Source organism: Salarias fasciatus, chromosome 7, assembly GCF_902148845.1.
Source record: "Salarias fasciatus chromosome 7, fSalaFa1.1, whole genome shotgun sequence".
NCBI classification, from domain to species: domain Eukaryota; kingdom Metazoa; phylum Chordata; class Actinopteri; order Blenniiformes; family Blenniidae; genus Salarias; species Salarias fasciatus.
This window is the reverse complement of record NC_043751.1, coordinates 29,178,582-29,205,300: the sequence shown is the minus strand read 5'-3', so window position 1 is coordinate 29,205,300 and position 26,719 is coordinate 29,178,582. Positions and strand designations below refer to the sequence as shown.

General features: G+C 43.7%; 1 protein-coding gene across 1 annotated transcript in view; it reads left to right on the top strand.

Moving 5' to 3' along the window:
* The window catches only part of cdh13 (cadherin 13, H-cadherin (heart)), a 378,606-nt gene that overhangs the window by 246,515 nt on the left and 105,372 nt on the right, over nt 1-26,719 (top strand). Inside the window, exon 8 of the mRNA XM_030095419.1 lies at nt 5,417-5,595. Within this exon, the coding sequence (XP_029951279.1) occupies nt 5,417-5,595 (179 nt within the window). The remainder of the gene's footprint in view (nt 1-5,416; nt 5,596-26,719) is intronic.

The window sequence follows — 26,719 nt, the reverse complement described above, 5'->3', positions numbered from 1 at the left end:
GCCAGATGGATCTTCCAAAAAGTAAGAAAAGACCGGCTTCTAGCACTGCCACAGCTCCAGCACAGACCCCACCAGGCAAAAGAAACTTAAATTTTACTCGAGCGCTACTTAAAGAGCAAGGAAGAAGTTCTCCTCTTCTGTGCACGTACATGGACGCAAGCCTCAGGCACGAGTGTTTCACTAAGCTGCAGTTATGCCCAAGGCCTGCAGGGGGCGTTGTTTCGCATAAAACATGCAAACTCCTTAATGCGCCTTTAAAGCTTCACATTTAAGTACCGTTAGCATGATGTTTTCAAGTGAAAATGCAAAACTTTCACAGAATGGCGATGTGTCTGGTTTCACGACAAGCCGCTGTAAAGACATAAAACTTTCCTGAAACAAAAATGCAAAAACGATTCGAAACGAGTTTCTTAGGAAACCTCAAGTGTTCCGTCCAGGAATAACTTCAATCTCGCTCCTGCCATGTTGAGAAAAACAAACTATTTCCTCTGTTGACGCTCAGTGTGTCTCCAGCAGCAGAAGGAACGGAGGCCTTGCAGTAATCATCCGTTCTTGTCGGGGGTATTTCATCACGTCTGCCGACAACATGAGAGAGAAATCATGTCTGTCTCTGCAAATATGAACAATCGTCAAAAGCGGTTGCCAGAATTCACTCATGCCAGTTCCTCAGTTCCCCCTCAGGCCCTCGTTCCTCATAGCGGTGAACAGTTTGCACTCCCAGCCTGTCTGTGTGGAGTTTGCATGTTTCGCTTTACTCACAGTCTACACGACGTGCATTCCAGAGTCACTGGTGATTACAAATTGCTGGTAGGTGTAAATGTGAGAATGAGCAACACTAATAGGATAAAGAAGCGTAAAACATGGTGTGTTTTTTTTTTACCTCTTTGCCTCCTTTTCTCTCTCTATCTCCCACCTTGCAGTTTTCTTTCCTGTCAATGTCAATTTTCTGACAATATTCACACTTAAGGACACAAACAGTCCGCTCTCTTTCTTTCTGTTTTGCCTTTGAATGTTATTCCTGGTTTTGGAATCATCACTGTACATTGAAAAATTGAAAATTAAATTTCAATCATCCGAATTCATGCAGACACAATGTCAGTCACACTCAAAGATACTAGTGTCTCGTTTATCTGATTTATTTTTTTTTTCTTTCTGTCTTTCCTCTGCTCTCTGGCTTCATCTTAGCTTTTCACTCGATGTCAGTTCCCCGGTGGCTCCCACAGATCGGCTGGCCCCCTCTGATTTCCCCTGGTGTTTGATAGATAGAGAGGGTAGCTGTAGGCAGCCGCGCCGTGTCCCACCAGTCTATCTGATGACATTAATCCACAACATTTGTATCTGCTCTTGCTTTTTCTTGCTGTCAGTTGTTGGATCTGTTCATGGGTGAGTCGGTGGTGTTTTACCACAGTCCTCTGCTGTTTCTTTCTTTGTTATGCAGTAAGTTGATAGACATGCATCACTCAGTGTTTTCAGACTCTCCGGTCTGAGCTGGGCAGATATGTCCCAGTGATAGAGAGGTAATGGCAGTCCTGCGCATCCGTCCCGTCATATAGACATCCAATACAGTTGGCATTGATCGAGCCGTAGCTCCTGCCAGCGGAGGAAGCCGATAAGACTCTTCACTGAGACCACCCACACGATATCACTGTATGATTAAACACCCAGACATCAGTGGAGGGACGCGCCCCCAGCCCGACTGTCCACTTACCAAACACCAGATGAGTATCATGAGTGGATTGATGCTGATGGCTGCGTTGTATACCGCCGGTTTACTGGTCACACGATGCAGATTTGCGAGTAAAGCGATGGTATCTGATGCAGACAGGAAGCACCGGGCAGGTCGACGATGTGGCGTGATTGGGCCGCGCTGACGAGACCCCCCGCTTTCTGGCAAGATGAGAACATAATTCACTGAGATCTGTTCAAGATAACCAATTTAGTCATCGTTTTTAACACTCTAATTTGCCGGCGGTCGGTGTGTGTTTGTGCGCGCGCTGGCTGAATTATCTCGTAACAGCGCAGCTTTCGGGGTGTGAAGTGGAACAGAGTATAGGTAATGAAGGAGATGGGACTGTGTAATTATCCTGCAAAGGAAGGATTACCAGTTTACTTAAACATTAATGGTTCACCTTCAAGTGCAAATGCCAAGGGGATAAAGCCTACACCTCTCTGCCCCTCATTACCTTCAACGGGACCAAAAGACATTCACTACTAAGCCACTATTATTTTTATGTGGACTTTGCATATTTTGGATGAGCCTTTTTGTGTCTTATTTGAGTAGTTTAGCTAATGCGCCGTGTCAAAGCACTGCTGGATATTAGGGAGAAGCACGAAGAGACATTTATGAGCCACGCTGTATAATTATGCTGTTTGGTCTTTAAGGACTCCTCCGATAGGTCAAATATGGATGACAAAAATTTTATTTCAGAAAATGTATCAAACTTTATTGATAGAAGCCCAGTTTATGTGAAGAATACTGAAACAAAAAATGAAAATATGCTGTCATTATCCACATTCATTAAAGCTCGTGTCCGGAGTTTCCGTTCGTTTCCAACGTATGTATGATTTTTTAACAGACCTTAAATGTGTCAGTCTGGTTCGATACATTAATATAATATTAGCATAAAGCAATATAAAAATGTATTTATGAGCCCCGCCTTCGTCTCATAGACCCCCATGTTATCCGAAAAAGCGCCGGTCAGCTTCAGCCAATAGATTTCGAGCTTCCGCCTTTTCGTGCCGTCAATCATCGTGTGCACGCAGCCAGAGAGCACGGCCGCTCGCCCAGGCAGAGGAGAGTTAGCTACGCAGCAGCCGCCCTGCTTACCTCGGATATATCCACTGTCTGTTGAACATCCACCGTAAACAGCTAAACATGTAGGATGCTGTAGGACTCGGAGGCTCTCATTTTCACCCGACAGATAATGCGCGTGCACAATTAAAGGGCTTGGTCGCTCATGAAAGCAGAGGGAGGGCGGAACCTCCAGACGTTGGATTTAAAAAAACTCTCTCTTTCAAAACTCCGGACACGAGCTTTAACGGTGCCATTTTAGAAATCCAGTGAATTAATGCAGGGGAGATGTGTTGATTCAAGTCCTTTACTGAAATACTGACTGCATTATTTAGGTCGTTTCATATTTCACGCTCAACATGATCCGTTCTGCACGCCGTCTCATTAGGAAGCAGTCAGATATATTTCTCTGTGTGAGTCAAACTTAAAACGAATGAAACAAGAAAGTATTTAGCGAGCGATAGCTTCACCGGAGGGGTCTGAGAGCACGCTGCCAGAACATGTGGCGCCAAATGGCGATGCAGTTTAGATTACCTTCCGCCCTGACAGGAGAAACAGAGGGCACCATTCAGAGGATGAAGACTGTTCTGTATGTCTTATTGGAAACTAAGTTTCTATCCACACATCTCCAGATGAAGGACTTTAACTGTGAGGCTATAGAGCAGAGGTGTCAAACATAAGCCCCGTGGACCAAAACTAGGCCGCAAGAGGCTCTGATCTGACGCAATCTGTGTCAGACACAACACAACGCTGAGATATTGGTGATGCTGCCGTGAAGGACGGGTGCCTCACTGAGAAAAAGCTAAATAATTGCACCAGCCTAGGAAACCATGCTGTTAAGATGAGTTGTAAAAAAAAAAACAAAAAAACCAGCCCCTGCATAGTGTAACAGTTACAGGAGAAGTTAATGTACATTTCACTGTGTTTTGCACCAGAAAGGTATCATTAAAACTGGCTTCATGCTGAGATTGTAGTAATCTTTGTTCATATTTGTTTGGCATTGTCATCACATGTACTCCGCACCACGTTTCCACAAAGAAACATTGTTCCAGTCCTTTTTAAGATGTGTCTTAAGGTTAATGCTTAGGATTATTCTGAATTTACTGCAAACCTTCAGAATGTAAGTTAATGTTTTCTGAGGATGTGCATGTGAAAAAGTAACAATCCTGTTATGAGGAAGAAAATCACTTAAAGCGGCCATATTTCTGCAACATCCTCTCCTTACATGGACTAAAGGGAAGTCCTCATGATATAAATTATGTCATCTAAGCTGCATAAACAGATTTACCGTCTGTCCGGCGGAATTGTTGTGAATGAATCTCATCACACCGGAGAGGCACAAATTGAGGGCCGCGGCTGTTTCAAGCATTGCCTCCTATTTCAGCTCAGCTGCAGAGGGCGAGATTTCCATTTTTCTTCCCATTACCAAATAAAGTGCACCCTGCTGTTAGAGCTGACATGAGGGAGAAAAACACATTAATAGGAAAAGGGCAACTTTTTAAGCAGCTGTCTCAAGTGCAGCAGTTTGAGAATTTGTCTTTCATCCATCTCGCTTTCACAATGCTCTAATTTTAGACCCAAAAACTACAGTCTGAAATGGAATACAATAGAATTGAATGGCTTTATTTATCCCAGAGAGACATTCTTTATAGCATCACTCCTCACAGATTAGAACATGCAGAATAAAGGGAATAGAAGTTGAGATTAGAACATCAATAAAACTGAATGAAAATTAAATAATATTCAATATTGATATATGGTGTGGGCATAGAAAGAATCAAATCAATAGAAAACACAACAAACTATTTACAAGAGGAATTATGTTTTCATAAAATAATAAGAACACGATGGAGAAGAAAATCATGTGTTCAGAAAAGCAGAAGTATAATGTGGAAAAATCGGTTAGTTGATTAAAGAGGAAACTTGCAATGTAAGAAATAGTGAGACCAATGAAGCTACCTGACTGAATTGGATCTGTTCGAGTGTTTGTTGTCTAAGATTTATATATGTACATTTTGCCACCTCTGATTTCATTAGTGTCAGTGATATAGTGAGCTCCCTCATAGAAACATTTCATGTGGTTCGGGCATCTGATTGGGATGCCCCATGGTCGCCTCCCCTTATTTCAGTTCAGGCACCGCGTACGGTCCAATTCCATCTCGAGGCTGAACTGGTGAAATAGTGTCAAAATAACCTTTAAAGGAGCCGTATCATGTTTTTTTCTGAGCCTGCCAAAGTCACCTGCAGTCAGTAATAAGCTCTTTTAGCCCCCCTAGCAGTGCGGAGTGTTTTTATTTTACGAAATATTAGTAATTCTATCTGTCGTGTATTCAAAACTGAAGTCTAAACAACTGTACTTCGTATTACCCCAGAACCTGCATAAAAGCATGGCCATGGCGAGCATAGACATATGGTACATAGACCCTGCGCTGACAGTGGAGTGCTGCCATCTTTGTGGAGGTTGTCGGTGAAGCAGCAGTGCATGAAAGTCTGTGGAGGTCAGAGGAGCTGGACGAAGCTCCCGGAAACAGATGTTCAGGCGCCATTGCTCTCGATACTCAACAAAGACGGACGCGTGGTTTTATCATCCGAGCTCTCAACCCTGTCTTTCACTGTCTTGTCCAGGAACCACAGTGATGACGATGACGGCGTTCGACGCGGACGATCCTTCCACAGACAACGCCGCGCTGCGCTACAACATTGTCAAACAGTCACCCGACAAACCTTCGCCCAACATGTTCTACATCGACGCCGAAAGAGGCGACATTGTCACCGTCATCTCGCCGCTGCTGCTTGACAGAGAGGTGGGTGAGCTTGGCGAGCGTCTCTCTGCGCCTTTGTGGCGCGTCGCGGCTCTCTGAAGTCGGCCTGTGTGTTTGCTGGACAGGATGTTGTCACATATCTCACACTTGTCAGTGGCATTTCTAAAATGACGCTTCTACGTCTTCTGCTTCTAAATGTGTCACCATTGCTGCCAGAGAGCCGACTGAAGAATCTCTGTACGGGAAAATGTATGAGAGTGTGTGTGTGTGTGTGTGTGTGTGCGCGTGTGTGAGTGCTGTTGCGTTCCAATGAGCAGGAGCTCGACGAGCATCTTTCCATTTCTCCCGTCCCACCAGAGCGAGACAACGGGGTGATTGCTTTTCCAGCAGGGTGACGAATGCCAGAACATCGATTGGGCTCGCTGGTGGAAGAGGAATATTAGCTGTTGTCAGACACTTAGCGAATAGTTTAATTGAGGTGATACACGCACATCCGCCAGCCCTGGCGGTGTCCAACAAGCCCGCTTGAAAACCTTCCATCCGGAACTGCTGGAACCATGGCGGCTAACTGCCCTGATGAGCCAATCCACCAGCGGCCGTCGACTATTTATTGGAGGTGTAATTGATAAAAGTACGATAAAACGAGATGCAATCAATGCGGCGCCGTCAGTGGCTTTCATGGGGCGGGCGAGAGCCCCGGCTATCTGGCCATCGTTCTTCCATGTGAGGAGATAGTAGTTGCTTCATCATTTCATAAGGTAGGATTAAAGGACGAAGTGGTGCATTACTCTGCCATCATCAACCAAGTGCTCAAACATACGTTTAGAGACGAGGCGTGTTCAGAGGGTCAGCCTGGTTTCACTCTGATTTATCTGATTCCAGACATTTTCTTTTTTTCTCCCAATCTTCTTCAGAAGCTCTATTTTCTTTTATTCTTTCTTCTTCTTCAACTTCTTTGATTGCTTAAGTGTTTTCTATATTTTACAATAGATGAGAAAATACTTTATTAAAGTGATTTTTTTTTTAACCCCAAAACCTGTAAAAACTGAGTTCCCAGCCCATACATTCTCCTCTCTAAATGATTTGGAATGAATTTCCTGTTTATTTTTTACTACCAAGCATCCTAACAGCCCTGACTAATCCAGGCATGTGATATGCTGACTTATGTGATGTTAATATCAATGCAGATTAGGCCACCCACAAGCAGCGTGAGCCTGAAGCGCCGCTCATCATTATCTCCACGTTGTATCTGCATGCATCTATCCTCTCGTTCCCACACTGCCATCATTTACAAATGAGCCTGCTTTTTAGCACAAGCATCCTTTTAGTAGGAGTCTGGCTGAAGATATGAGGGAAAAAAAAAAGAAGAACAGCCTGATGGAGGTACAGCGGGCATTAGTTTTAAACTACCCTCCCAGCATTAAACAAGATATGTGAACCAAACCACTTAAGCTCCTTTCTATAAATAAGATTCGAACATGACACCCACCGCTTCGATCTGCCGTGCAGGAGAGACTCTTTCAGACACGTCCAGCCGATGTGTGCAGTATGGTGTGTTTGAAAGGAAAACGGGGAACAAAAAAAAAAGGACAAACCAAAAGAGGAAAGAATAACTTCTGTTCTCCAAATTCCACAGACATGATTTAGATGGGGCTCTGAGTGTATTTGGATACACTCCCTTCCTGCCCCAGGGAAACAGAAAGCAATCCGGAGAAAATTGGAAAATCAATTTTGTCACATCGAAATCAGTTTGATTTTCCCGTTAGTGCTTTCTCTGAGGCATAAAATCCAGTCTTGATATGCACATTTATTCCACCACTGTCTGTTTGTGCTCCCCACCTTGCCTGAGACGCGTTTCCCCTCACGATTTAATATCGTCCTGACACACGACGTTGTTGGATCAATGGCAGGCAGTAATTTTTTGACAGCTAATATAGCTGCCGGCCGAGGCCATTTTCATCAGTTTGAAAAGATAAAGGAGTGCGTCTGTCTTTCGCCGGGTGGAAATTTCTCTTAATCAATCTACTTTGCAAACATCTCAACCTGTTGTAGTGAGAGCTGTAAATTTGTGCTTTTAGGCTTGAGGCTTTGCAGCGTGTGCGTCTACCTTATGCAATATTTCCCCATTGAACGTTTCTTCTTTTTCAGCTCGTGTCAGTGAATGTTAATTTGAAGCAGAAAAGTCAATATAGAGAGGCAAAGGCTTCCCAGTCTTTAACTCATTGTTTATGATGAGATTTGACAGGGAATAAATTTGACTGGTAATGAGAACGAGGACATGAGGGCTTGAAAGCACTCACCAATATTAATAAGCGCGTTCCGCCCTCCTGGCCTACGTGAGAGAAAGAGTGTGGCAGCTTGACAGAAGCAGTATGCGAGGTGTTAGGTTATCTCTCTGAAATATGTAGATGGATTATGTTTCTGCGTGATTAGCTGTGAGTACAGTATGCGCGTGCTACAACCTGTAAGGAAGTGAAGAAATCCGCTCCTGACACAGTCATGAAGAGAAAAACTAATATTTATTTCATTATTCCACAAAGTTTCTCTAGTATGGAAGAAAGTAAACATATCATGAAATAACTGAGAAATGTCACTGGTATGAAGGTTTATGTCCCTACACAGAGACTTCTTATGGCTTGTGAAACAAGAATACACCAAAAAAAAAAATGTATGGCCTTCATATCAGAGGTGTCAAACATGAGGCCTGTGGACCAAAACCAACTCGCAAGAGGCTCAAATCTGTTTAGAAGAAAAGATTTTCATTCTGACATTTGGTTGTTATTGGGGCAGAAGAGCAGATGCATAAACCAGACCAGGGAGTGTGTGTGTGTGTGTGTGTGTGTGTGTGTGTGTGTGTGTGTGTGTGTGTGTGTGTGTGTGTGTGTGTGTGTGTGTGTGTGTGTGTGTGTGTGTGTGTGTGTGTGTGTGTGTGTGTGTGTGTGTGTGTGTGTGTGTGTGTGTGTGTGTGTGTGTGTGTGTGTGTGTGTGTGTGTGTCAGGAAAGCTTACATGGCTTTATGTGAGGGAATAAATCAGTTGTACAGACACAACCAAAAACACACCTTCAGAGATCTTTAGATGGACAGCCTTAACGCTGAGCACATCCTCCAGCATCCCGCAGAAAAAAAAAGAAAAAAAAAAACAACGCTCCAATATTTCAGCCCGGCTGATTTATCAATCTAACCTTCGTTTCCCCGGTCAACTGTGCTTTCATGCACCACCTCCGATTGTCACATCCCAGCTGCAGTTTATCCTTTTTAGAGGCTTGTGAACTGAAGGAATGGAGATTGGAATCAGAGAAGAAGTGAGGAGAGCTGGGAAGCAGGAAGGTGGCATAAAAGACGAGGAGCACGAGGAGGAGGAGGAGGAGGAGGGCGCTGAAATCTTCTTTCGTCTTCCAGCTAACAAGGCTTCTCTGAATTCCGCCAGGCCTACGCTTTTGATTCATTTGCTTTTCTTCTGCGTGTACAGTTGCTTGTAACAAGCACAGATCCTTAAATGAGCACATGTGGATCCAGAGCCTGCTGTGTGTTTTCTTTCTCATTCATATCATCCTTTGAGACGCGCTGTGTTCATTTCCTGACGTCCAGACACCCAATCACAGAGTAATATGTAAAGAAAGTTAGACCTCTGATGCCGGTGGAAGGAAAATATCTTCTGAGCGGTGATTTTACATGGCAAATAGGAGTAACAAAACACACTGGTAATGTTATTGACTTGAACTGCAGAAAACATTTGAACTAATAGTACAGCAGGGATAGAATGATCACTTTATCTTGGCATGCAGTCTCTCTTGGCACACACACACACACACACGCACGCACACACACACCAATCATTGTAATCTATTTTAGTCTATGGAGTGTCCGTATGCTGGCAGGCTGTAACCAGAGAGGACAGACTGCTAATGGCAGTGTGACTTTCTGACTCCCTAATGCTCTCCGGCCAATCTGGGAGCTGTCACTGCTCAGGATGGCCAATCGATGGAGTCCACCGACCCCTCCGTCCCCCTCCATGTTCTACAGAGGTGAATTACACGGGGATAAAGCCAATGCGTTGGAGTGCCGGTGTGTGTGTGTCTGTTTGTGATGGAACTGTTATGTTTACTTGTAAATAGCTGCGTTTGTTCGCCTGCTTGGATTTTATCACGTCCTCTGTGGAGATGTGCCGTGAGTGAGATCTCCTTTTTTTTTCTTTTTTTTTTTCTGTGTGACAGAGAAAAAAAAATGCAAGTATTAACAAATGAAGTGCAACGGAAGGTGACTTGCACTTAGATTTTGATGCTTCATGATCACTGATGAGAAGAACAAAAAACATTTACACCTCAAAATGACAGCCAAAGAAAAATAATTGCTCTTCACTCTGAGAACGCTGAGTGGTCTGCAGCCTTTGCAGATAAATAAATAAAATGCCTCCGTTGACATAATGAGGAATCATCTTCATGGAGGCTTATGCATCATCTGCCTTCAAATTATCTCTGATTGTGTATTGTGTGTATAACGGACTTGCTTTCCAGTTGCCTGCACTTTAAACGTATTTGCTTTACATTATCCGCTCTGTTATGCTAAGCTAGTACAAATCTGGAGTGACGGCTAAATGGATGTACTCAATTATCCACGATCAACAGTATTGTATGCACTGGTGGCTGTAAGTAAAGTGACCTGGCGTTTGTTTGGCGTGACCTTGGCGGCGCGCTTCCTGACAGCGCTTGGCTGATAAGAAAGCTTATCCTGGCTAATGGCTTATTTGGCTCGGCGGCCGGGGCGGCTACATGTGTGCTGTGATGAATGACAACTGAAACTTTGGCAGCTCACGCTCTTTGGGAGGGAAAACAAAACAAAAAAAAAACACCTTCATTTTTAGGATTTTTCTGTTGAGGGGATCCCTGCATTCCCCAAAACCCACAGCTCCTTTTTCTTTCCACCGTGGCGCTTCATCACATTGTTCCCTTGCTTATTTTTATTTTGTGTTATTTTCCTGCCTTTGTCTTCCCGCCTCGGTGTATATATTATTATTTCTGTCAGCCTCTCCTCCCCTTCTCTGTCAACACTTCACTGTGGACATCCAATTACTCGGAGGTCATAGCGTAGTGATTCCATTCAGAAGCGCGCCATTCAGCACGGGCCTCAAACAGCCATTCAAATTACTTCCTCCACTGCTTTCAGAGTTGCCGCTCTGCAAAATGTTGTTTTCAAACATTTCTGGGGCCACCACCTAATCTGATCCCGCAAACATAATTGAATGTCAGTCGTCACATAAAGATGCTTTCCTCTCTTCAATTAGCATCTCGTTTCCTCGTGTCACAGCGACGAGACAAAGCAGACAGAGAAATATTTACTGCTCCCAGGTAGAGGCCGAAGAGTTATTATATTATGTCATTTATATGCAAATAATACAGCGCGGGGAACACGGTGATAAGATTTCATTACAGCAGATTTGATGTACACTTCAGTTTATAAACTCCCTTTCATTCCCCCTATTATGATCTGGAGATTGGAAAGGTGTGAGTGGATGAGCTGGGAGGAGGGAGGCAGAGGCCAGCCTGGACCGGGCGCAGGTCTGCAGGCTGGATGACAGCAAGGCGTGCACACACTCGTCAGTGTGAAGAGGCTCAGTCCTGCTTGGACCTGTGATCAGGAAGTTCGGGTGGAGGAGGCGCTGCTGAACGGAGACATGAAGAGAGAGGAAGGACGAACGAGAGCAGAGTAGCAACAGCAGGATGAATAACAGACGAGACAATCATCACTGTGTGCTAACATGAGAACACTAATGCATTTATATTAACAGTACAACCATGCGTCTCCACTTCAGAATATAAGGCAGGCAGGCAGGCAGAGAGGTGGCTTCAATGTCAGATATGGTTAAGAATCAAGCTTTAAATTTAAATCAAAAAGAGTCTCATAATCATTACCGACATGATGCATGCTAATACCCTCGAAACAAACTTCAGCTGGTTTCTCCTGAATATTAACAGCAGTTTTGAAATAATTCTGTATTATGGAACATTGAGGAGTGTGCGTGTTGATAAAATGGCCAGTTGGATTAAATCCCAACATGTTTGCCTGCGGACTGTGGCTCTCACCTAACTGGCAGACATGGGAGAGGAAAGTGACAGGAAATATTAATCATGTCCTCCCGTCGGCCCGTCGCCGCTCCTGTGGCGCCAGAGCAGGGGAGGAATATGTGCAGCCGACTGGAAACAGACTGGTTACAGCAGTCAGTCACGTGGCTGTGTGAACCGGACAGATGTGGAAGGAACTGCTCCATGAAAAACAAAACTTTCTTTCTGAGAAGTTCCAGCAAATTGAGATTAAATGTACAGAGTGATCAGAACCTGTTCATACTGACAGCTGACACAGTGGAAAACAAGCTGCTGTCACAATGGCTTCCGTCTTCTCTCCAGAGGCTCTTTTCTTTGTAGGAGTGACTCTTTCCATCACGACAGATCAAGACATCAGCTGGCATCTTCTCAGATTCATTGCAGGAAATATGTTTGAAACTGCAGATGCACTGTATTTGTAGTGTAGCACCTTGAGCGAACAACCGCTGGCTGCTTGATAACATCGTTACAAAAAATCATTTCAAATCAAATGTTTAACACATTAATTTCACAGTATTGAACAAGGTGCCGATTTAAAATGTGAGAAGTGAGAAAGATGAGGGAGAGAAGCTTTGATCATGATGCTGAGGATGGGGTGGAGGAAGGTCATAGATGCACTGGAAGAGGACAAGCTTGCCATTCTTGTAATAAGGATACAGGAGACCAAGAAGATTTCTTCATGTGTCAAAACTAGGGGTGGGACTCGATTAAAAAAATTAATCTAATTAATTAGGGCCTTTGTAATTAATTAATCTCAATTAATCGCATATCGATATTTGACCCGAGATCAGTGAGAACCTTTCTTTTTCAAATGGATTTTGGTATAGTGAATCAATATAGTGATACATGAGCTTAAGCAACAAAACACTGTTCATTTTTTCAGCAAGGAAGGAGGAATTTTACCAAGACAAATAAACCAATACACATTGATTAGTGCAACTTTTGTTGGGCTGGGCGAGGGTCCTTGAAGTAGTCGGAGTGACGTCCTCTTCAACTCTAGCTGTATGCCAGGCTTGCGTGTTGGTCGCTGCTGCGACATGCTTAGCATTCAGTTGATATAGCAGGCTCGATGTGCTGCGATGGTATGCAAATTCTTTGCTGCACAATGTGCATACAGCTTTGGTTTTATCCACGCTGCCATCCGCTGGCTTTTTAAATCTAAATTTTCTGTGCATGAGACCAAGTAGTGCGCTGTCGTCAGGAGCAGTGTTGCCAACTCCCCAGTAAGGAAAGTCACTATTGGCTGTCCTAAAAGTCGCCAGAAGTCAGATGAGGTCGTTACCTAATTTGCAATTTGCATGTAATTGTAATGGACGCTGTAGGAGAGAGGAATAACGTCATGGGAGAAGCAAAATGTGAGTTAAAAAAACACCCTAAATATTTTTAGAACTGCAAATGAATTTTCTTCTGTTTATTCTTGGTTTGTCAGCAAGTGAGCAGTGGCGTATTTGCGCACACGCGATTCATTTGAAGTGTGGAGGAGTGTTGTGGGTCTCCTCTCTGCTCTGACTGCAGCAGGGGGCGCTGCTGAGACTGGCCGCCTGTGAGTGCTTTGGGACGGGGGAGGGGCTCACGCAGCACCCGCAGTTCATTGAGGACAGCAGCTGCAGAACGAGACGTCCTGTCACGTCTCCAGAGCACCAGAAAAAATCGCTAAATTTGTTGCTAGTCGCTTTTGACAAAAAAAAAAGTCGCCAGGAGGCTTTGAAAAGTCACCAGATTTAACGAGAAACTCACCAAGTCGGGAGCTGTTCCATTGTTGTGTCACAGCGAAATATGTCCGGGTGAAACTCGTCCGGTGACAAACGTTCCGCGACAATTTGCGATAATTTTTTTATCGCGTTAAAATTTCTGTAATTAATTAATCGTAACTAACGCGTTAAAGTCACAGCCTTAGTCAAAACCCTTCATAGGAAAAGGCTGGAAGAAGATGGTAAAGAAACACTCCCTGATCTGATCCAGGCTGTTCTGTTGCAAAGGGGAGGCTGGTTTTTTCCATGGCTAACTTTCTGACCCTCTCAAAGTCACTCTTGTTCCTTGTGGATGGAGGTACATAGTGCGAGTGCGTGTGTGTGTGTATGCGCACACCACTGCCAGCATGTATATGTGTGTATTTTTGTGTTGCTGACCTTCAATATCCAGAATTAATTACGATGGGAGATATATTTAGAATGGAAATCATCCAGAAATGAAATGTTCCCAATAATTAATCATGCACAAAAGTGTGACTTACCGCTACACCACATTTAGATGATTACAATATGAAAATGACAGATGAATGCAAATTACAGTTCAGACGTCTGAGGATGTTTTGACAGTGACATTTGCAACGGCAGACAACAAGTTCAGGTTTGATTGTTAAACAGAAGGGTTTTATTATGAGTTGTGAAATGGGCTCATTAATGGGACTTGCCTGCCTTCACAGTGGTAGCTTTCAGTCTGCGCGCTCGATTTGCATACACCTAGTGTGAACGACTTAACAAAAGAGACACGTTTTGGTTCCGACGAGAGGAAGACGGCGCCGAAACTGTTACCTCCTCCTCCTCCCTCCTCCTCCCCTGACGGATGACGGCCTGAACCCAGAAAGGAAGTCCAGAAAAGAAAGTAAAACACTTGAGTACATTACCAAGAGATTCCATTATAAAGACTGTTACTGCAGTGTCTCCTTATGTGATGGCCGCTGGCCAGAGCTCTGGCAGCTGTAATCAATACAATGTAGCTGGTGTGAACCCAGCCACCTCACACTCTCTTGTTCTTCCCTGAAATGAACAAGGTGGACACCATTCACGGGCATTGATGAAATACAGCACCCCTCCTCTCCTCCCTCCCTCCTTCATCTCAGCTCCTGCCCCCCCCCTCCCTGCCCCCCTCCCCCGTTCCTTCTCTCCCTCCTCTATCATGCCTCTGTCCAGTTGCATTAGTGAGGAAATGAGATTCCTCCTAATTAATTAGATCTCTGAGTGCTAAAGATGAAGATTACACCCCAATGAAGGTTAGAGGTGTCAATCACAGTTTTTTGGGGGGTGCTGAGCATTCCTCCAGATAAATTGAGCCCCCTGGGCATTGTGGGTAAAAGTGCACGTTGTTAATCTTTTTTTCTCTCTCTCTTTTTTCCTCCCCTCTTGCTTTAATTGAGTCTCACCGACAGAAGTCAATGAAAATCTGGGACTACAGAACAACAAGTTGGAGAATTACACTCAGGAGAAGAGCCGACAAGAGAGGCGTAGTCTGAACAAAGAGAAAATAGGAATAAGAGGGATGGAGTGACGAATTGGATCATAATAAAAAGGAGAGATGAGAAAAGAGAAGTGGCTAAAGAACATTATTTGACATGAAAATCAATGAAATTATTTAGGTTTTGTTGATTCTTGATTGTACAATAAGGTGTTTAGTAGAACATCTACATTATTAGAGCATCTCCAATATCAGTCATTGTCTTGTATGGTATTTATTTAACATTTATTTAATACATATGTATTTTTTGATTACTAGAAGGTTGAAAATACTTTTTTTTTTTTTCTCAAAATCTGACCTCTTTCTTAATAACTTAGTTACAAGTTAAACTGAAATTATTCTATTTTTTTTTGTTCAGGCATTAGAGGACGGCAACAAGTTTCCGCTTTGTGCATGCAGTAACCTGCTTGGCATCACAGACTCCTGTAATGACTCTTCAAATATCCATTATTTATGTCCATGTGGCATGGGGGCGGAGGAACTCCAATAACACAATCTGTTCAAATTGCAGAACATTAGAGGACGGTAAATTACCGCTAGTAAACACACATACCGCTCACATCATAACTGCAGCAAGTGGACTCAAACATAGGAGTGTATCGATTCTGGAGCATCGTTGAAGTCTGTGTGAAGGCGTGTCTGTTCTGAACTGGCGTGGGTTTTCTCCAGGTTTCCTCCCGACCGTCCAGGGTTTCAAAAAGCATTATTTCTCTAGTTGGTAAATTTTCACAAAAGCTCAAATATTGGCTCATTTAAATTACTGTGCAGAAAACACAAGACCTTTTTAAAATGCAGCGGTAATCTCTGGGAGTGGGGAGTTGTGACTTTTCCCGTGTCCTGAGGAGGTATCGAAAGGGCAGCGGAGAGGAGGGAGGAGAGGACGGCGGGGCGCGGGACCCGAGAGGAGTGAGGCGAAGAGTGAGGCACGCAGGTGGAGGAGGAATAATGAGGGTGAGACGGCCGCCGGCCGCTCGGAGGGAAATGTCCGCGGTAAGTGGAAGCGAGGGCCTCGGTAATGTCAGGGAGGTCCCGGTGACACTACACCGTCATTACACCCAGAGAGCGAGACAATCGGCGCTCTTACCGCCCTCTTCACGCCGACCCTCCTTTTTCTACCTCTCTGCTCTTCTGTCCGCTTTCTGTTGACTCGTCTGCTGTGCAGTCTCACTTCTTTCTCTTCTTTCTTTTTTTCCCCCTACATTCTCGTTGACCCGATAAAGGATATTTGTCATCAGCTCTTCCTCTTCACTGTACCTACTTTCTCCGACAGTAGCACTTCAGACGAAAATTAATTTTACCCCGTCTTCATGAGAAAGTGCAATGATTGAAAAAAAAAAATAGTTGTTGCTGTGAAACAACTTTTTTCCTTTCTTCCACTCAAGTAAACACGAAGCTGTCGGAGGCTTTCTTTCTGCTGAGTGACCCGACAGCTGTGGAAGAACATCCTGAAAAAGTCTGCATGTTTTAGCAAATGTATCATGAAGAGAATGGAACTGTTAAAGATGTGAAATCCTCAGTTCCAGTGTGTCTCTGTGGGTGTTGAGCACATTTTTAGGGAGCCGCATACAGATTATTTTTATCTTCGACTGGTAAAATACTGCCAGAATAACCTTTACATAAAAGTTTTTAATTTGTGGCGCCGAGTATACGTTTTCACTCTATTTTTTCGCAAATTAGTAGTACAGAGACGTACCACAATCTCATCATAAAGCCAGTTTTAATTATGTTTTTTGGTGCAAAATAGGCTGAAATGCTTTCTTGGAATTTTTCACAATGTGCTTGGTGGTTCTGCGAGCTGGATTATGACCTCTTGTGTGTCATTTTTTGGCCCACTTGCCTTATGTTTGACACCCCAGCTTTAGGTTAATGTGGGCAAAAAATACATTTCAGCTTTCCTGTTAGCGTGCATGTTAACACAGACTCATCACTGACCTTCTGGTCAGAAGCACTGAAGCGTTGCTGACATCTTTTCTTCGGCGTTGTTTGATTGAGCTTTGTTTCTGCAGCATCGTAAAGCCGGCCCGGCGGATCTGGCTGCAGGGCCTCGCTCGCCCCATGGGTCACTTATTTGACACCTCTGGTATAGATCCTTGTATTTCCTCTCCCCGTCCTTCAGCCTGAGCCATATATCAGCTGTCTGCAGCTCAGACTTGATGGTTTTATCACTGGAAGAGGGAGAACGAGGAGAGGAAGTGTGGCATATGTGCTGCGGTCATGTGGTAATTCTCCTTGTGGAGCAGTGGGATTCTGGAAATTGGCTCTGATTCCGTTAGTCCAGCTACCCACTGGCCGACAAAGAAGGAGTTTAACTTTCCGTCCTTCCATTTTTCAATTAATATAGTTTAATCTATTTGTTGCCAGCCAGGGTTGGACTGAACACATTCCAAGTAGGGAAGTGGCGTCATCCTCCTGCTGTTTACTCTCCCTCGCTACCCCGAGCTTCACAACAGCAAATCTCCCTGGACAGAACTGAAAAAACAAAAAAGGCTTCTGTTTATTTATTTATTCTTCTCTTTTACATGTTTTCTTATTTTCAGCAAAATCCCACAGGAAGCTGCGGATGACTTGGAAGAAAAACCTCAATAATAGTTTGCAACATAAACAGATGACTAAAGAAAATCAATATTGACTACCTGTTGTATTGTTCGGGGACTATTCTTTGTTCTGTAGTGTCTGACAGAATGCCTGGATAATGTTTGTCTTTTCACATATTATAATAGAGATGCAGCAATAACATAAAACAAGCAAATTGGACAAATTTCAAATAAAGCATTGATCTTTTTTTTTTTTTAACAAATTTCTTCATATTGACAGACAACAGTGAGAGCTGAGCTAAAATATCATGGTGATGCTGCCATGAAAGAGAGATTATTTGTTTGTGAGCGCACTAACCTTTTCGCACAGGTGTAAAAAAAAAAAAAAGTTTTCTGGACACTTCACTGTGTTTTGCACCAGAAGACATCTTAAACATTAGCTTTATGTTGCGATTGTGGTCATTTTCAAGAGTATATGTTGTTTTTCTAGAATAAAGATATTTTCATCAACAAAGAAGAACTTTAGAGTTTACATTTAAAGGTTATTATGGCGCAATTTTACAAGTATTGCCCTCTTAAGATGAAACTGAGCTGTATGTGGAACTATGTGTTACTACACTGACATCAAACTTTTAAACCAGTATTTATGTAATACTTTTGTTAAATTATCAGGCCATCATTTGACAATACTTGACCCTGGACACATCCCTCACAGAAATGACACAGAACAAGAGACCCAATTCACAGCTTCATATTGCCATATTCCAGGCCCCCATTCCTTCTCCCCTTCCTCTTATATCCTCAGGCAGAGCATGCACAATCCTCAAACAACAGGCATGAGATTACATCCGGGTCTCCCAACTGCCATGCTGGAGTGCAAACCACTGTACCTTTGTGCCACCATAGGAAGAAAAGGACCCATTTTGACGTACTTGGAATGATATGAGCTGACGCTGAAGACCAGAATTTCCCTTCATTCATCGATGAGCCAACTTATGTGTCTCATGCTGGTGCCATTCACTGTTTTTAACTGGTAAAAGCTGTTTTGACAGGCATTTTTTTCTTTTCTTTGTCAATTCATTTGAATGTTTGCTTTATGATACTGAAACCAACCCTCTGCAGATAAAAACCAGGCAGCAGAGGCGGTAATGCAAAGTAGTCTGTCATTAAAAATTATTGTCAGTCTTCAGTTTTAAGATTTTTGATGACACTTTTACACTATATGAAGCAAACCACATCTCTTAATATGCTACAGTGTCCCAGTGAGATTAATGTGAAATATTTACACTCTGGCCTCACATGGAGATGTTGAAAATACTGAATATAATAACATCAGTTCAAAGGGCAAATGAGACCAAAGACCCACGCGGAGTCAAAGAAAGTCTTCTGAGAGCTGGAGATACAGTCCTCCATGCCTCTGTACCGCCACACAGCCGCCGCGCCGCCAGACAGCCACCACAGAAACTCCCTCTGAAGTTAGTTCACTGGAATAGAGTCAATATTTTATGTTTTTAAAGAAAAAAAAAAAACCATTCAAACCCTGAGATGGAGGTTTGTGTGGAAGCCGCGGCCCGGCTGTCAGGTAGCGGCTCTGGATACAGGCGGCGACCTGCATGAGCGAATGTGCCCGATAAATCCCACGGCCCCTGGGCAGCACAGATAAGAGCAGCACCCCGACCCGGAGAAATGGAAAGCAAGTCGCTCACAAACTCCCTGTTTACAAATTCATCATCGGTCCACACAGCGAGAGTCGGACACACACGTCAGATGACCTGCGGCCTCTTTTCCGTCACCGCCGAGCTCATTGGAAAACTGATTAGCTGCTCGATCACTGACCGGCACTTACATTCCAGAAGGAAAGAGGCTGAAGCAAGTGTCTGTGGAGGGTGAAGCTTGAATTAGCACAGACGCACACAGACATTTGATGGCTCTACTTGCACATGTTGAACACATACGGACTGGAATCGGAGCACACGTTCAAGTACGACACATTTCAGAAAAGTTGCCGCTCAGACAGAGGTGTTTCGAAAGGTTTTCCATTTCAGCTGAAAACGTTGAGTGCCATTTGCTTTCCATACATTTATGTGTTTCTTGCAAGAATACTTGAGCATAGAGGGGTGTGTGTGTCAGATGTGGCCCCCATTTCCATTTAGCTTTGAATGTTGTGCCAGTTTGAGCCAACACTGACGAGCTTTCAGTGCAGAGGACAAACCCACCCAGACTGCACTGACGTCTGCGTGGAAGGACTGACGTATAGAACGCCAAACGGATGTTTTTCTTGGATCCAGTATGACGATATTCCCCCGAGTTCAGTGTGAGTCATAAGACAATTAACACTGTTCGTTACACAAGCGACTTCAGATGGAGAGAACAAAGTGTAAATATTATTTGCTAGAGAAAAACACAAGAACGATTTAGTGATTAGCATATCGACCTAGAATAAGCTCGGAATATATATTCTTATGTGCAATCTTAAAAATGGGAAGTATTAAAACATGGAAATATTTATAGAGAAGTCTGATTTGCTTTTGTTTTTTTTGACTCGGTTTGTGGATTTTTGGCTCCTGAAGTTACGTCGACAGACTGATGTCTCTAAGAAAGTGGAGATCCAAAGAAAAACTGCTATTTTACCCCAATGTCATCTGCAACCTGACGATCTCCCACTCTCCCCTTTTCCCTCTGTCTCCCGGGCTGTCAGCCCTCCTTCTCCCACCACGTCCAGCACCACGGACTCAACGCTCCTCCTGATGGTTATGTTGACACGTGTTTTTGAAACCAATCGCATGTGATGACAGGCAGCGCTCTCGCCGTCAGCGAGGGAGAGCTGCGGCCCTGCAGCTGTGATTGACAGGCCGTCCTGTGTCTCGCCGGCTCTGGGACTTCTTCTGCCGGCACCCTGGAGAACCGCCCGTCTCTTTGCTCGGACACAATATCCGAATCTCTGGGGGCCCTGATTTCCACAGTGACACCGTCCAGTGAAAACGTGTCGTTTTTGCGTCTTTATTTCAGGGAAGTTGAGCTTTTCCATGGCAACATTTTGATCAAGTAGAGTTTTCAGGAACCCCGTCCCCGGCTGCTGTATAAACAGACACCCCAAATGAAGTGAAAGTTTTCAGTTTTCACTTGAAAACTTTATAGAAACGTCGCCTGGGTCGTGTCCTCAGCCGCTTGTCGAGTTGTGACGATGGCTGGAAGTGGCATATTGCAAACGTTCTGCGTTAAAATGTATCACTCATCTCTTGCACTGTGACCACTATATAAAGTGACTGTTTAATGCAGTAAAATTTTCATTTTCCAGTGAAAACTAGGCCACGGTGGGGGAAAAAAAAGGGTTTTCTCAGTCGGCATGATGTACCATCCTCCCTGGGAAATGACATACATACAGTGCAGCTCTGAGATTTTTGCTGTTTTACATTTATTCAAGTAGGGCTGTCCATTAGGGGACAAGTCGCCTTGTGAAGAAAGAGACGCTCTCTGCCAGAAATAAGTGGTGTTATGTGTTTCCGTCTGCTTCACCATGCTGTAAGGTGGAGAGAGAAAAATAAGCCTGCATGTGTCTCTATGAACGCCTGTAAAAGGATTAATTTTTTTGAGTGGAACTATATAACAGCTGTTCCTTACAATTTGTGATTTTTATGAATGTATGCACGGCTTCATGTATGGAGAGAGAATGCTGTGCGACAAAGACGGATCTCTTCAAAGGAGAAGATGTAAAAGGAAATCATGTAAATATCTCAGAACCTTGTAACAACTTGATTGGTCAGGTTTTTCAGTGGCGTTTTCTCTGTGTGTGCATGTGCGTGCGCGTGTGCTTGAAAACACTGGGTCTTCAATGATCAAACATCGCAGTTACATTTTTGGTGTCAGGGATTATGGAGATTCGAACAGATCCTATTCAAAAGCTTACACACTCTTTGCGGATGAAACGCTGCCCAATTTGACTTTGACACAAATCCCTCAAAGAAAAAGAGGGAAAAAAAAAAACCCTGCAACAGTTTGTATTTGAACTATATTATGTGAGTCGCTGCTGTGCAAATAACTGTCATCCAGTATTGAGGTGTCAGCCCAGTGTGTACCCTGTGAAGAGAACTTTGTAAGCAGTCGTCTCCGGTCTGCAGGTATTCTGGAGATATCTCACTTCCCAAGTCTGACAAATCCTCTGACTTGGTCCCTCTCCGCTGTTCTGCACCGGAGACATTAATGCAGACAAATAAGACCATTAACCCACATCCACTGAAGTTTGGCGCTCTTAAAAAGAGCTAAGACTTCATATTGCACACTTTACACGTGTGGGAATATATCTGCTTAGTGGAGGATAGCGTCATGTTGGAGAAGAAGGTGCGAATCAGCTCACATTTCACCAGAGACGACGTTACTGTGGTTTAAAGCTGCTGAGAACTTTTTTTTTTTTGAATACTGTCTATGAGAAGAGAGTTTTTGAGTCCAGATCACTGTTGTGACAAATCAAGTCAAATGGCTCAGAGTGTCGGTCGCACTGCATCTGTGCTGTTTAATATCTAAATGCTTGAGTTGATTTTCATTATTGTTTTTTTTTTTTTTTTTCCCCCTCACACACCCAGGAGACTACGCCGTTGTCATTCTGTAGATCAGGGGTGTGAAGACAGTTCAGTTCAGGAACCACATGCGGGCCAGTTTCATCTTGATGGGCCGGACTGATAAAACAGGTGCTATAAATGTCTACATTTCCACAAAACCAAACAGCCACCACTGAAAGGTTACTACACTCAACATCAAGCCTACTTTTATGATGCCTTCTGGAGCAAAACGCCCAAAAACGCTTCTCCTTCAGCTGTTGCATTATGCATGTTTTTACACACTCACCCCGACGGCACGGCTTTGAGGCTGATTTGTGAACAAGGAGGAAGTGATCTTCTACGGCAGCATCACTAGTGCCGCACCGGATTGGAGCCTCTTGCGGGCCAGTTTTGGCCCATGGGACTTATGTTTGACACCCCTTCTCTAGATGAAAGTCCTGCTAAATTCTCCTGGTCTTTTGAGAAGACAGTCCTTCGTTCTGGATTCGACACTGTGATGGCCGTGCAGCAGAGAGGCAGGCTGAGAGGATGACTCGTGGCCCTCGGCGCCACGGCAGCAGCAGGAGTTAAAAGCTAATTGGTTTTACCGACTAATATTTCCAGTGCTGACTAGGTAGAGTGGACATTTAATCACTTAGCTCAATGAGTGCAGCGCCGCCAGAAAGCATCAGCAGTTTGAAGGCTACTGGAGAACAGAGAAAGAATTATGTTTTATTAGTCATTTATAAACATACCAATACAATTCATTATTTTAAATGCAGGCAATATTTTTTTATTGATTATTGGTTTTCACCAAGCAATTAGGCCAGTGTTACAGCGTGAACGGCCAAATCCAGCCTGCAGCAGGTTGAAGAAAGAGACAGCCCTCATTGTTTGTGATGAACCTGAGCTCACAGGGATGTTATTATTTTACACTTTGCCTGCTCTGCCGGGAGAGTTATTGTGCATCGTTTAGCTCTAAATGTCACCACAGCTGAGTGGAGGTTGGGGACTCAAAAGGGTATTCTTAGGCAAGTTAGTCATTTTGTCTTCAGAATGGCTTTGGGGCTGAACCGAGGTGGGAAGAAAAGTGTCTGAGCGAAACAAAAAGAACAGCTCTGGAACCCGGTATGGCATTAATTTGCTAGTTTATTGTCGGACCAGTTCAGCTTGGGAAGCAAATAAGTTTGGTGCTTGTTGTGATTCGGACAAAAGGCTGAATTTCCACAATATTTTGTCTTCTTCTGTTCAATTTTCCATGATGATGATTAAAGTGCCCACATAATGAACAGAAGTGTTGTTTAACCTTAATAAAACTGCAGATAAAATGACCGACAAAATCAAAAGCTGCATTTATTGCAGAGTGAGAAGTGAAAGTTTGAACATGCTCCAAATAAACTTTTAGCGCGGTTCACCTCACACAGTTAACAGTCCTCTGATGTGATCTCAGTTTGCTGAGCTGCCTCTTTTTCGATACTCGGGCAGGAACTTGAGGGAATTCAGACGTTGTTTCAGCTCATTTCCTGTTTCAACCCATCAGCGTCAGCCTGGCATCGCCCTGCTCCCTCTGGACTCCACGCCACAGCAGCAACCCAGGATTCATCACTTTAGGAGAATGGAAAAATGCGTGATTAGTCAAACAGATTGTAGTGGAATTATAGTGTTATGAATAAGACGACGTCTACCTCTAACCGCAGTGGAGTCGGTGTAGTTTCCTCTGACTCGCCGGTAATCACAGTCCTCCACTCACAGGGTTAAAGTCCTGAGGAGTGAAGCTATTTTAGGGCAGTGTGATTCTGAATATTGATGAGTGGGATTGCCAGTGGTTGGAGGGAATCAATCCAGTTGAAGAATGGTGGTGTCGGCGCTGCTCTGGCTGCGGCCAAGTTGTTGTGCCGCTCCTCGGTAGGCAGACGTGAGAAGCCTCCCTAAAGACCGATCCGCCTGCATCTGCATTCCCGGCCTGGCGCCCAGCAGATGCTGATGGACCCTCAGAGTTGGGCAGATTTACATGTTGGAGAATCCCAAACAGGTGCATGTGAAATAAAGCATGGCGGGTCAACAGCTTGTTGTAGACAATGTTGTGCTTAGAGGGACCACTACCAAGGAAATGGACTACCAACCTGTGCTCCAAACATCAAATTACAGCTTTGAGTGTGTTTCCCCTGTAATGGTCTAATTCTGGAAGCAATGCAGGGAACATAACATTGATTGCCATTCTGCTTGGGGTTGTGTGTGTGTGTGTGTGTGTGTGTGTGTGTGTGTGTGTGTGTGTGTGTGTGTGTGTGTGTGTGTGTGTGTGTGTGTGTGTGTGTGTGTGTGTGTGTGTGTGTGTGTGTGTGTGTGTGTGTTCTTGTATTTCTATCCTTGTCGGGGCCAAATGTCCCCACAAGGATAGCAAAACGTGGAACGACGTGCCTTGTGGGGACCTTTTTCCGGTCCTAAGTAGGAGAAACAGTGTTTTCTTGACCATGTTGTTGTTACTGAAAAAAGTAAAAGTGCAGAAACATTTCTTTAGGGTTAGGCTTTGTTGTCGTGTGGGTTAGGGTAAGGGTCAGGGTTAGGGGCTAGACATGAATTGGGGTCAATGGACGGTCCCCACAAGGATAGAAATACAAGACTGTGTGTGTCTGTCTGTCTGTCTGTCTCTGTCTGTCTGTCTGTCTGTCTGTCTGTCTGTCTGTCTGTCTGTCTGTCTGTGTGTGCATCCTGAAGAATAAGTAATGATCCGTGTGTCTTCATTGTGTTTGTTCCTCACACTACAGTCCAGTTAAGGGTTATCAAACACATGTTGGCTGAAGGGTCACATGCAGCCCAGTTTCCGGTCCGGACCAGTGAAACGGTGCCATAATAACTTTTAAATTCAAACTTTTCTTTTTCATTCCTTTTTGTCTGGCGCAGAGTATATGTGAAGAAAATGTCTATATTTTTTGACAAAGCCAAACGATTACTACAGAAAATGACTACAATCTCAACATGGAATCAACTTTGATGATACCTTCTGGTGCAAAATACAGTGAAATGTCCAAAAACACTTCCCCTTTAGCGTTTGCATTCAGTTTGTCAACATGAATGTTTTCAGTGTAAACCTGCATTTCCATATCATCTGCAAGATTTCAGTTTGTTCACTTTTATCCAAACGCTGATTTTCAAGGTGCTGCCAAACCCACAAAGCACAATTCAACATTGACCACTTAGCTGAGATAATAACAGCTTATTTCATTTATAGGCATTGCTTCTTCTGTTTTCATTGACTCGTGCCATAAATTTGCATGTGTTTATGCAAGGAAGTAGAGTGGAATGCGATGGTTGCATTAGTATGCATGAGTCTCATTAAACATGCACTCATCAACTCGATTTTTTTTATTTGGATTCCCTTTGCAGTCGTACAAATCACTGGTAATCAACTGTGGTGACATTTTCCAGCAATTATAAGCAAGCTGTCCCCATTTCAGCGGGAGCTGGAGACGGATCACTCCATTTGCCCCAGAGTGCCTCTGTGACAACATATCAGTCCCGGGAGGGATGAAGGCATTTAGTGGGAAAAAAGACAGGATGGATAATGTTGACAGTGTGAAATATTTCTTTAAAAAAATTTTAAAAAATCAGAATTTCAAGACAATCTCTGCTGTCTCTCGAAGAAAGTACAACGTCACATTTCTGTTGTAAAAATAGGTGAAGGGTTCAGAGGGTGAAGTAGATTTTAAAACTTCCAATTCCATCTGTTCCTTGGAAACAACTTCAGAAATCAGTTTGCTTATAAAGTAGGAGCATAGGTCAGTTGAGTAACCAAAGTAATGAGTCACATTTAAGTAATTAATTTCCAGCAGTTATTTCTGGTTTTATATTGTTTGTGTTTGCATCCGTGTCTGTGTGCGTTTCATATCTGTCCAGTGCTCGAAACACGGTGAACACCAATGTAATTTCAATGAAGAGTTAAACTCTGATTTTCCATTTGAGAAAACATTTGATCGTTTCTGTCTGATACGGTTTCGTTTCCACTTTTGAAACTGCAACAATTCGCGATGGAAACGTAGTTGGATTAGTTGTGTTGTTTTGTTGTGGCTCGGAATCACTTCCCGTCTTATTTGAGCTGTTATGATATATGTTATTTATGAACATGAATTTGCACATAGTGTTGGATTGTGGAGCTTCACCAGCATCTCCTGTGTCTGACTTCCTGTCTCAATCTTCACCGCGCAGCTTGACGCAATTCGATGTGGCTTCGGTCCAAAACAGGCCCGAGGCGCGTCTTTATTGCTGTGGAGCTCCAGCCCACGTCTGAAACATGGCGCACGGCGTGCGGGGAAAGCTTTGACAAAAGTCTTCCTTCAGTCGGCTCAAACATGCGCATCAGGCTGTGTGTGATGGAGCCGAGTCCGCTGGAGTTCAGTGGTTATTGAAGGGCCAGCCAATAACCCGGGAGGGGAGGGAAGAGAGGAGCTCGGATAATAGCAGAACGTAGGTCAGGAAGAAATATCCAACACAAACTTACATTTCTAGAGGACTGAGCATGATTATTGTATTGTTCCTTGTGTAGTGAGTCGTTGAAACATGTATTGTCTGTACAGCATTTCACCTACAAAACTTGAATATATCAACATCTGGATTAATTCCCTAAACTGAAACAGTGAAATGTGACAAACTTTGTTGTTCAGATAACCTTAATGATTGAACTTTTGTTTTGATTTAGTTGCGAAACGACATAGATCCAGACTTCATCTTGAGTGATAATATAACATTTAAATTTCAGCTTTTCTTTGT